The sequence below is a fragment of the Poecilia mexicana genome, unplaced genomic scaffold (assembly GCF_051168715.1).
Source record: "Poecilia mexicana isolate PSO_F unplaced genomic scaffold, ASM5116871v1 scaffold_13, whole genome shotgun sequence".
Lineage (NCBI taxonomy): Eukaryota > Metazoa > Chordata > Actinopteri > Cyprinodontiformes > Poeciliidae > Poecilia > Poecilia mexicana.
Window position 1 is genome coordinate 27,600,323 of NW_028263382.1, and position 12,018 is coordinate 27,612,340.

General features: G+C 38.9%; 3 protein-coding genes across 5 annotated transcripts in view; 2 read left to right on the forward strand and 1 right to left on the reverse strand.

Moving 5' to 3' along the window:
* Window positions 1–552: 552 nt before the first annotated feature.
* On the reverse strand, window positions 553–2,741 carry dnajc30b (DnaJ (Hsp40) homolog, subfamily C, member 30b). The gene has a single exon (XM_014986916.2). The coding sequence runs from the start codon at window positions 2,688–2,690 to the stop codon at window positions 1,551–1,553; it is 1,140 nt and encodes a 379-aa protein (XP_014842402.2). The 5' UTR covers window positions 2,691–2,741; the 3' UTR covers window positions 553–1,550.
* Window positions 2,742–3,765: 1,024 nt separating this feature from the next.
* bud23 (BUD23 rRNA methyltransferase and ribosome maturation factor) lies at window positions 3,766–8,024 on the forward strand. The gene is made up of 12 exons (XM_014986917.2): window positions 3,766–3,927; window positions 4,220–4,257; window positions 4,882–4,977; window positions 5,263–5,345; window positions 5,820–5,916; window positions 6,016–6,112; window positions 6,200–6,250; window positions 6,340–6,425; window positions 6,575–6,620; window positions 6,713–6,774; window positions 7,403–7,492; window positions 7,636–8,024. Exons 1-12 carry the CDS (start codon window positions 3,880–3,882, stop codon window positions 7,688–7,690), a joined length of 849 nt encoding a protein of 282 aa, XP_014842403.2. The 5' UTR covers window positions 3,766–3,879; the 3' UTR covers window positions 7,691–8,024.
* Window positions 8,025–8,632: 608 nt separating this feature from the next.
* stx1a (syntaxin 1A (brain)) overlaps window positions 8,633–12,018 on the forward strand; it is a 58,963-nt gene continuing 55,577 nt past the window's right edge. For 2 of the 3 annotated variants that reach the window (XM_014986920.2, XM_014986919.2), the window contains exon 1: window positions 8,635–9,063. In XM_014986920.2, the coding sequence (XP_014842406.2) occupies window positions 9,034–9,063 (30 nt within the window). In that variant the 5' untranslated portion in view covers window positions 8,635–9,033. Of the gene's footprint in view, window positions 9,064–12,018 lie in introns of all 3 variants that reach the window. The other variant, XM_014986918.2, reaches the window with a different exon arrangement.

Consider the following 12,018-nt stretch of genomic DNA (forward strand, 5'->3'; position numbering starts at 1 on the left):
TCTCAGCAGGGTGCTTCAGTGCTTAAAAGAGGAAATTCACGAGAGTCCAGGTATTTTCACATTCACAGTTTGGATATTTGCTCTTAAGGACAAAGTGACGGGTTAATCAGAGTGAATTTGTTCAACCCTTTAGATGTTTTCATGTCCTTCCACACAGTTCAAACTCTTCTGTTTTTTTTTTAAGATGGAGATTATTTCTTTATATCCAGATGCCCCCTGGAGGGCAGATTTAAAAACATAAATGCATTGTTTTAGAGACGGAATTTGGAAATCAGCATTTGAGTGGATTTGAAGATTTTGTCTAGTTCAAAAAACTGCATAAAGCTCATGTTAGAGTATATTCATATTCATTTCTTTTAAAGTCATATTCCTAACTAATGGTATAGTTAAATTTGCAAAAAAAAAAAAGTATCCACTTTTTTATTCTACAACAATATTTACGAAATTAGGACTATTTAGGAATATTTACGACTACAAATGGAAAATCAGCCAGTGAGTCTCTTGTGAGGTTTAATGTTCCTCTGAATGAAAACATTCAAACACAAAAATAACTCTCCTTAAAATATTTGTAGATTTTAATACGTTTATAATCATACAGAGGCATCATTTCTGTACAGTACGTAGATGTATTTACATTTACACACCTAAGGAAACAAGCAGGTGTTTACATTTGCTCTTTACATGTAATATGTATTTATTTTCCTATTACATATTCAGTGTAAAGGGGAATAAAAGCTTATGAATCATTCACCATTAAAAAGAGCAAACATCTTTCCATCTTTAGGCCTCATTTGGAGAGAAAACAATCACTTTAAGGTGCCAAAAGCTGCCTGGCTTCAGAACTGAGAATGCAAATAAAAAGTAAACAATATTGTTTACAAAGTACCTGTTTCTGTCTGAAACAATGATGAGGCAGAGCTTTAGGTGAAGAAACGTTGACCATGTTATCCTAAGACCACCATTTATAAAGTTCAATCACAGAAAGCTGCTCAACGTGACAAGCATAATCAGAACGGTGAGGGTTATTACTATGGTCTCTGAATAAATATTAAGTAACTTAACAGCACACATTCTTCAGAACTACTTTTTGTCCCCCACTTTTTGATTTGTTGCTTCTTTAAAGAAAAGGAGCAACAAATTATTACAGGAGAATAATAATTTAGTGCTTCTGCTGGTTGAAATTCTACAATTAAAGCTGTATTTTTTGTTGTTTGTTTTGGCCATTAATAAGTCAGATTCTCTGGTGTTTTCACATTTTTATCTATAGAAAAGAAAATGATTTCAAAATGCAAGCAGCTTAAAGCTGAAATGAGCTGAAACACCTCCTCATTCATATGCAGTCAGCCTTTGATTTCAAGGATTCAACCATTTTGCATCAATGCCGACTTGAAAGATGAACCATCAATTTTATGCCTGCATGTTTCCTTCAGAAACCGCAACGATCCAGTTTGAAAACTCTTGTAGTTTCAACTCCTGCTGCAAACTGTTCAACACCTGAGCAGCCTGAGCCTGCGCCTCCATCCGAGAAATATCAGCCACTGTCTGCTGCGTCAAGAGCTGAACAGACTGATTAAGATCATCACTGACATGGTCGCCAGCATCAACGCAGTGAGCTCCCGCATCTTCTCCTCACGGTACTCCTTCAGCCTCTTTTTCTGCTCTTCCTCCATCTGCTTCCTCTTGACTCTTAGGTCCCTCTCCCTCTGAAGCTGCTCTCCGTAGTGAGCCTTAAAAAAGGCGTCAAAATCAAACATGGGCCCACCACCGGTTTGGGAGAACGGCCTGGCTCTTTGATGACGATATTGCTGCTGCTGGGAGCTTGTGGCTCGGCTCGATGCGTCTTTGGAGGACGGATTCACTGGGCTCTGCAGGTCAGACTGGCTCAGGATCCCTCGGTCATACTTCTTCCTCAGACTGATGTTGCCCAGCACGGCGTAAGCCTCGCTGATCTTAGCGAAGCGCTCCGTGGCTTCTTCACTGCCCAGGTTCTTGTCAGGGTGGTAGATGAAGGACTGCTTGTAGTAGGCCGTCTTGATCTGCGACTGTGTAGCACTGGGGGACACTTTGAGGATGTCATAATAGGCGGTTTTACTCTTGTGCAGCAGAGGAGCCTCCTCTGACCACCTGCTGTAACTTCTAGCTGCTGTAGAGGCTTTAAAGGCACCAGAGAGAAGCTTCGGGTGTTTCAGTGAAGCTCCACTCCCTGATCTGTCATCTGTGAGGATGAGAAGGACAGTGCAGAAGGTTCTGAGCTGCTGTGGGGACCACCAGGTGTCGGGGTGGATTGAAACAGCCCTCCTGGTCCAGATGGGCTTCACGCATGAGAACAGCTTCTCATAACGGCGTCCAGTCGGGATCAGGTTTGTTTTGGTGATTGTTTGGCTCTTTCTGGCGTCCGGAAGCCACAATAAACGAGCTAAATGTGTGTTAAAAGAAGCGCAGCCAAGAAAAGTCATTTTTTTCTCATGAGTTTCAGTTTGTCTTACTCTGTTAAGTTTCTCAGAACTGCGCTGAAGTGCTCTTCCCTTTAGTAGCTGGACACATTCTTCGGTAAAGTGTGCCTGGGTGCAGGTGTCGTTTATCGGGAGAAGTCCGTTAGGTTTTATGGGACGCAGCGGAATAACCTGGCAGGGACCTACTGTCACCAGACGGTAGGCTCCGGTCCCGAGCCTCTGGCTGACCTCTGCCATCTTACCAACAACAAGCCGGTGAACGAAGACGGACAGCTTCCGGGTGTTACAAGGCAACAAACCAATCAGGTGCAATGTTTACAGGAAGTATTTTAACTCATCTACCAATCAAATTCACAACAAAGATGTTCGCGCATGCTGCATTAGAGGTAACTGGGACATTTCGTTTGTACAAGAGAAAAGGTCTCCTGTACAGTGAATATTAATATTACAATATTAACAATGAATATTTCTTAACTTAGCTAAATCTCCCCACCCAGAATTAGGTCTTTACTTCAGTATTTCTAAAGATACTTAATTGGACTAGTTAAACAAAATCTCTTAACCTAAATATAATGAAATGTATTTAGCATTTTAGCAGATTAAGATCACGTTTTGTTCATTGTTCTCTCTACTCGGGTTTGATTCAGTTGAAATACTGTCTGTTTGTGGCTTTATTAAAAAAGAAATTAGATTCCTGATTTGTTCTCATACTTTACACATTCTACATGGAAACTCGAAAGTTGTGTAATTTGAAATGTGATTGTCAAAATTCCGCGGTGAAGCGAATGCATAAAAGTTTATTCATCAGATTAAACTGAAACTGATTGATATTTTTTATATTTTGAAAATGTAAAATTAATATTTTACAATAACTGCCAATATGGGAGTTTTTTTGTCAAGAAAGCTGAAATTACCTGAATCATGCAGAACAACCTTTCTGCCATACTGTAAGAGAAAGAAAACAAATAATAATAATAATAATAATAATAATAATAATAATAATAATAATAATAATAATAATAATAATAATAATATTTAAGTCTGTATTTGACTAGGTAAGATTTCAGTATACAATGCAGATGGTAAAAAAAGTATTTGCATCATTGAGTTATTATTTGTTCACCCTTATAATATCCTTTAAATATCTACAAACAACTGGTGTTTTGATTATGAATACAATGAAAAGGTGTAGTTATTTTGTTGATGTTTTTCTTATCCTGTTTGTAACCTGAGAACCAGACAAGAGCAAAGTATGAATTGAATTGAATGAACAGCAGGTGGCGATAAAGCGCCTCTTCCCAATAGAGTAACATAATTTAAATCAGCGAACAAGAACTGTGGCGTTTCACATGTGGATAGCCTGCTGCGGACACAACATTTAGCTTGATTTTTAAACAACAGATAAAGAAATAAAGCCAGAAGGACCATGGCTTCCAGCTGCCGGAGACCTGAACACACAGCTCCGCCGGACGTGGTTAGTTTGACGGCTTTGTTTACCGTAGCTGCTGTATGTTTGTGTGTTTGTGGAAGTGTGTGTGTTTGTGGAAGCTGTGTGTTTGTGGAAGTGCAGAAGTAGTTCCATTAAGTGTTTGGAGTGTTTCCTTAATTAAAACATAACATATTTAAAGATGTATATTCATACTCACTTAAACCTTTCACGTGTTAGTAGTTTTGTAGCTTTGTCTTATTTAGATCAAATAAATCAGCAGCGACCTACAGACATGATCAACTGAGTTGAGTTGTGTGATCTAATCTCATCTCTGCAGTTCTACAATGAAGATGAAGCAAAGAAATACTCACAGAAGTAAGTCTGGATCCTTTATTCTGTATCATATGTGTACAGTTTTGGGCTTTTATGAAAGTCCCTCAATTTAAACTCTTTGAGCTCCTGTTCAGTAATGTTTCTAATTAATCTATTGCTCTGTTCTTTTTTGTCCAATGTTTCGGTTTATGTTTTATTTATTTTTGCTGTGTTTGCCCAGCTCATTGTTCACTTTTCACATGCTTGTTAAGATGGGTGCATTGATTCATTTTCAATATGCTCCTGTGGTTTGCATTTATTGCTGATTTTACAAACTATTGATTTTATTCATTTTTTTCCAGTGAATTTGTATTTTTGACTTAAAATTATCCTGGTTTTGAAAATTAGAGACACTTTGAGGTTTATGTTTCTGATAAAGTTAATCAATATTATTCTCTTATCTACAAAGAATAATTGCTCAGACTTTATTACTGGAGTGTTATTGGTGCCAAAAATATGTACTATGTATGTAGTAAATATGTAGATCAAATGACTACTTGTCTGTTTTTTGCTGCATTTTATTTATTAATTAGAGCTAGATTTTGAATGGTGCTGTTAATAGGAGATTGTTTTCTTGCGCACATTTGTTTCTCTCCACGAAGTCTGACTGTACTTCCTGATCGACAGTTCTCGGATGATTGAGATCCAGACTCAGATGTCGGAGAGAGCAGTGGAGCTGCTAAGCTTGCCAGAGGGACAGGCCTGCTTCCTGTTAGATGTTGGGTAAGTCAGTTACATCGGCTGTTTACATGAAGCAAAACCTTTAGTAAAATAATCATTCGTATGTGGTATAGTTGGATTCTACATTTAGGTGATAATTATTTCTCGTGTTCCTGCATTCATAGCCATCTCTGTGTTCTCTAACAATGTTATTGTTGCATACAAAGCTTATAAACTTCAGTGCATTTACATCAACTGTGTATTTGTAATGCATAAAATGTTAATCTGAGAGCTACTTGGAGCCGGAGCAGAGAAACGTGAGGCACTAAGTTCTGTTCTGCCTCCCAGGTGTGGATCTGGTCTCAGTGGAGATTACCTCACAGAGGAGGGACACTACTGGGTCGGAGTCGACATCAGCACTGCCATGCTCGGTTAGTTTCGCACGCTTTTTAAATTGAAGCACAATTCATTAAGCACGTTTTTTTTTTTTTTTCACGTTAAAATAAAAGAAAATGTGGGAAGTAACCTGGAGCTTTTGTTTGTATGGTATTAGTACAATGATTATTAATGTTGAGGTATTGAATCGTGTGTTGACTTCGAAATATTTGATAAAAGAACCAGACTTGGTTTTTATGAGGAAAAACAGGAATGACCTGCAGCAGTTTAGGACTTCAGGCGCGATTTTTATATTCTTATTTTGTTTTTAATAAAAACAAGCACACTTCATGTTCTGTAGGTTGAAGGTAACTATTAGACGATGCAAAAACATAAAGTTCCTCGTTAGCTTTCCATGCTACCAGCTGAGAGATTTTTGGTTGCTTTTATACCAATATGTGGATTGTCAGTTGTTGATGTGGATTCGTGTCTCATCATCAAGCTGTGAATTTTTCCCTTGATGCTTCCAGATGTTGCTCTGGACAGAGAGGTGGAGGGAGACCTCCTGCTGGGGGACATGGGCCAGGGGATGCCTTTTCGGCCGGGCACGTTCGACGGCTGCATCAGGTAAACGACACGGCGGCTTATCCGACGCATTTTAACGCTTTTAACTGAGTTCTAAATTGTTTTAACAATTAAAACTTGTAACTGTTTTACTCTGGTCAGCATCTCTGCGCTGCAGTGGCTCTGTAATGCCGACAAACGGTCGCACAGTCCACCAAAGAGACTCTACACTTTCTTCAGTACCCTCTATTCGTCTTTGGTAAAGTTTTGTCGTTGTCAACCTGGACATCAATACATCAGACTCCTGTGTTTACAGAAAGTAAATTTGGTGTTTTTGTTCTTTTAGGCCAGAGGATCTCGGGCAGTTTTTCAGCTTTATCCTGAAAACTCAGAGCAGGTAGAAAATCTAAGATGCTCTGAGTCTGAAATGATGTTCTTGTGCATTTAGTCGTCATATTTAATTTTATCTTTTTTTTTTCTTTAAAGCTTGAGCTCATTACCTCTCAGGCCATGAGGGCGGGTTTCAGTGGAGGCATGGTGGTCGATTACCCAAACAGCAGCAAAGCTAAAAAGTCAGAAATCTTCATCCACCTTCATATGCATCATATAATGCTCATCCACCTGCTAATCATCTGAAATTATTAGCAGTAGCAGAAAGTCATAGGAGTCATATTGATTTAACTCGTATAATTAAAACAGATCGCTTCTTACTTACCTCCAGGTTCTTCCTGTGTCTGTTTGCCGGTGGGACGGGAGTTCTTCCCAAAGTAAGAAACGTATATTTTTATTTATTTTTGACTTACTTCCTGTTTTTGTAACTTCTATCTTTTTTTTTTAAATTAAATTCTAATTATTTCAGGGTTTGGGGTCAGAAACGTCAGACAGGACTGTTGCGAACCAGGTTCAGTATTCAGGACAAAGGTAAATACGTTCTAAGAAAAGCAGTCATTTTTGCACACATTGTTTCATTTAGAATATTGATATTATAGTAATATTTGTGTTTTTTATGTGTAGCAGCTTATTTCAGTCACTATTTTGTTCTACTTTATTGCAAAATTGAAGCAGCTTCAATACAGTTTTTCTTCTATTGATGCTTGAAGCCTCCCGTTAGAATACTTGAGCGAATTTATTTTAAAATAATCTTCACCTTTTTTATTCATTTTAAGGATTTTGCCTTCAATCTCAAACCTGCTTGCCTTATTCTTATTCTTAGACGCAAGGCGATTAAAGCAAGCAGTTACCTGACTCTGCGAATGCGATTAGTCACTTTTATTTTGGAGGACTCTGAAAGCAAGTTATGATTAAGTTGTAAAGCAGGTCTCGGCGTCAATCAGTGCAGGTTGAGTCATACTTGTGTTGATGAAGCCAAAAGACCGACAGGAGCTCAGAGGGCCGTTGTCCTGCCTGACCTCAAACTCCGTCAGGTGGCTTTTCCTCCCTTTCACATTCGGATGTTTAAGCTCTTCTCTGTCAGACGCTTGGGTGCGAGTGTTCCCGGCTAAAGAGACGGTTTGAATACTTTAATATGCTCTTCTTTGTCTTTGCGAAGATGTCGGTTTAGTAACATGAAAGGGAAATCGGCGAAGAAGGGGCGAGACTGGATAATGGAGAAAAAGGAGAGACGAAGACGACAAGGAAAGTATGTGTGAAACTGTTCTAAAATAAAATGGATTTTTTTTTTGTTGTTCCAGCTCTAACATTTTAAACACACTTCAGTCTGGTTTGAAACCTGTCTCTGATTGGCTGACGCCCCTTCTCCCTCTTGACTGCCGTTTCCTGCAGGGGCGTTCGACCCGACACGAAGTACACCGGACGTCAGCGGAGACCTCACTTCTAGCTGTGACTCATGCAGCTGCTCCATCATTAGCGCCGTCTCTCTCACACACATGCTCACACACACACGCTCACACACACACATGCTCACTCACGCAGTGTCCCCTGGGGCTGCGGCGTGATTGGACTTTTCAGGTCTCTAATTCAAGTGGACGAAACGCAAGCGATAAATTACAGCAAATCACTTTTTATATTTGGTCAAGTGCTTTGGTGTTTTGTCAGAAGCTATAAGGAGATGCAGTTTTCAGTTTGAGTTGAAGACCAAATATGAGCTGCTACAAAACAAAAAATATAAAACAGAGGCAATGTTATCCTATTAAAGATACTTTTAAATTAAATTGTCTTCATTTTCTAATTTATGTTCTCAATTTTTCTCATTTTTCTCAAGTAAATTCATTCTGTATGAAATGGATAATGCATGAGTGTATTCTTTGACAGAACAAACCATCTTGATATAAAGCACTTCTTATTGAAGTAGACTTGAATCAGCAAAACGGCATTTAGAAAGTCCCAATTTTTAAAAAGAAAGTTGTCATTTGGCAAATAGAAATATTTTTGGTTATTCCAGCAAAATAAAACAATAACTTTGGTCACACTTGGAATCAGCGAGGGGGAAAAAATCTTTATTAGATTAAAGCGTGTGGCTTTAATTGTGATGCAATAGCTAATCGTTACAGGATGTGAAGTGTAGACCAGTAGTGTCCAAACTTTTTCTCACTCACGCAATAATCGAGTTAGATACACTTGAGTGACAAAATTTTCAAGATAAAAACGAAAACCCATAAACAAATTTTCATTGTATTTTCCCATTTTATGATCTCGACTGGGACCAGTATGCCAGTGAAGGCATACTTTGAATTGCCTTCTATGTAAATGTTTTTCTAGCCTGTGGCCAAAAGATGTCGCTGTTCCTCACTGGAAACCACCTGGGCGTTATCCTTTAACCTGCTCAATCGATAACCTAAACTAACAAAAATTCCCGTCTCAGTTCACCAAACATGTCGTGTTTGTTGTTGTTCTGTTAACTTATCCCAATTCCTGTTGGAGCCAAATTCACTCTCAAAAGACGAGAGTTTATTTTTTTGCGGATGGATAAGAAGGGGAGTTTTAGGTGTGTGTGTGATAGGTAATCGGCGGAAGGCCGTGCCTCACCTTAACACATAAAAGTAGTCCCTGTCTGTAAGGAGAACGGGGTTTCGGAACCTCTCCCCGCTCGCCCGGCTCGCATCATCCAGTCGGTCTCCGCCCCTCCGCTCCATCATCAGCTCACATCCAGGGGGGGAGAAAAAATAGAAGAAAAAAAAACGACAGGAGCAGGAGGAACCACGTCGGTGGAAATAAGGAACCATGAAGGACCGCATGCAGGAACTTAGACATGTAAGTTTCTGTTTTATTTTTGTGCTTTTCTGCTTGTTTTCGTTCACTATCAGTCCCTGTCTGCACCTGTTCAGCCGGAGCAGAGGCGGGTTGAGTCGGAGCGCTGCTAGAGCAACAGTTGTGACTCCGAATGATGGAGGCTCACATTTGCTGTTTTATCAGAAAACCAGCGCATATTGGGTCCAAGGGTTGCTGTGAGCGCAGAATCGGATGGAACTCAACTAGTTGTTGCTTTAGTGTTCAAGCGAATTGAGTCATGTTGTTAATTATCTTCGAAATGTATCCTCCTCACTTTGAGTCGGTCGGTTATTTATGCGGTTTAACGGTGAGATTCATCAAAACTAAACTGGTGGTTCATAGAAAAGCTCATCTTTAATGCACGAAATCTCACAATTGATTTATGTTTAGTATTTGGAGATGAAGGCCTTTGTGCAATTATCTTGTAAAAACTGGCATGTAAGACAGAAGGCTGTATTGAATTTTATGAATTAGTCTGTGTCCAGCTGGTTAATGTGGTTGTGAACCAGACACTGGTCCCAGTTCCTGCTGGTGTACACACAGGGCCGGTCTTACGTAATGGCTTACTAGGGCTACTGTTTTGGGGCCCAAAGTTTTTTTTGGAGTTCTAAAAGTTTAAACATACAAGTATCTAAACATACATTTAGATATATTTCATGATATTCTGAAGTCTTACCAAGAAGCACAATTTCAAAATAAATATTCTTTAACATTTATTGCTAAAAAAAAAAAAGTATATTTCTTATGGAACGATGTACTTAAATTTCACAGTACATGTCAGTAACAGCACAGTTAATTTGCACATTTAAAAACATTGAAATAAATTAGTCTATAAATTGTTTTATGCAATAAAGTGGATTTGCACAAGTAATAATCACTGAACACACGGAGCTGTCACAGAAAGCCTGTAAAATAATTAAAATATGTCAGTATATAAACAAACATCCTAACTTACAAGAATAGGGTTATCACCCCTAAACTCCTTAAACATTTGCATAAAACACTTTTTGAACTTCTCATTTACTTTTATGATACTAACAGAAATGTTTAAGAAGGCTTTACAACATACAGTTGGTATCTTTCAAATTAAGTAATTAAATAAGGTCAAACTATTTAAATGAAAAATGGAAACTGTGAAATGGTAATGGCCAACCAACCAGACGTTATGATCATTGATGAGCAGCAGAGGACAGCTGTTCTGATCAATGTGATTATCTCACATGATGGAAACATCAGGAGAAAGGAATGTGAGAAACTGGAGAAATACCAAGAACTCAGTCAATGATGTTATACAAATGTAATAGTAAATGGTTAAATTGATAACTGAGGCTTAAAGAGTTTTTTTTCTATTTTCACTAACAAGGCCATATTTGTTGTCACATCTGACACTCTAAAATATCTGCTGTCAATCTGTGATGATTTATACAACAAGGTTCTTATGTCATTTGGTGAAGCAGAGGAATGAGACCTGATTTTGTTTTGATTTTAAACACTTTATTTGCTAATGAGTGTCCTCCACAAGGAAATTTCTTACTGAGGCACTGAATATGTGTTTGTGCAGAGGCCATTGTTAAATAAGTGCAATTTTTAGTAGAGCTGATTGAAACTGTTTCAATGAATTGGCCTCAAGGGAAGCAACCCAGCCTCGCCAAATGTGCATGTGAGAGTGTTACAAGACAGGCGTGTCTTCTTCTTTTTCTTCCTTTTCATGCCACGCTGCCTTCTCCTCGTCCTCCTCCTTGACGCATGCTGCTGTGTAACCAAGAAAGACAGAGAATTAGTCAAAAACCTGCTTGGCGAGTAAGAAGCTCAGCCAGTATTCAGGCAAACGTCGTGGGGAGTCGACAGCGATGATATGCCAGCTGCTGATCCCGTTTTCTTTCATCTTTTCTGATCGTATCGCTCATGTCTGAGAGATTGCAGCCGAAGCGGCCCGCAGACTGACCTATTTCAGGCAACTCAGACCAAATGGGATTGAAGCAATTTGCAAGTCACACACTGTTATTTCCCAGCAGTACTATATTAATATTGTTTTCCATACAGAGCTTCAAAGTTGAAGCTCGGGTTGAGTGTCTGTGGGGACAGCACAGCAGAATATTGGTGAATTTATGATTACGTAGCCGTCCAAACCAGAAATAAAAAAAAAAAAATTCTTAGATTGTCTCTCTGATTAATCTTTCACTGTCAGGCTTTTAATGAGATGCTGAACAATACTTGCGCTCATCTTTATGCTTTGTTTTTCACAAGTTTTCCCATCTTGTTGTTATCTTTGCGTGATGAAAGAAAAACAAGTTTGGCACATTTGAGGTTGGGTATAAAATCATTTTAATAAAAACCAGATTATTAATGTGGCCGTTAGCAGCAGGAGCAGAGGATGTAGCTTTTGCTGCCTGTCATCACTTTGTTTCTTTCCTGTAAATCTCTTCTGTTCTTGATGTTGTTTAAAATGGCTCTGAATGAGATTTGGGAGTCTTCAGAGTCCCTTGTAGAATTACACATGTCCCCATCTTAATAAAGTGGACATACAAGTGATGCTTTTTTTTAATGCTCCTTAATAAAGCATCACCACAAAGCTGCAAGGAGAAAGTGATGACAGGATGAGCTTCAAATCCTGAAGTAATCGCCACAACCCAGGCCGCGGCGCCGCAACAAAAACAGTGAAAGTGCAGCTCCCAGTAACATCACGCAACTGAGGTGATGGGAAGTGTAGAACATTTACAACGATGCGATACTTTTCACATTTTCTATGATCCCTGCAAATCTAATGTCAACATCTGCTTACGTTTACACTTACAGACAGGCTGAATCATATTCCTTTCTGCGCTCCTTGAACAAGGGGCAGTGGTGAAAAAGCGTAGCTCAAATATTTTAAAGTTGGGTGCAATTATGTCCCTATGACCAGTCAGTGTGTAACTTGAGGATGAAGGCATTTCAAGG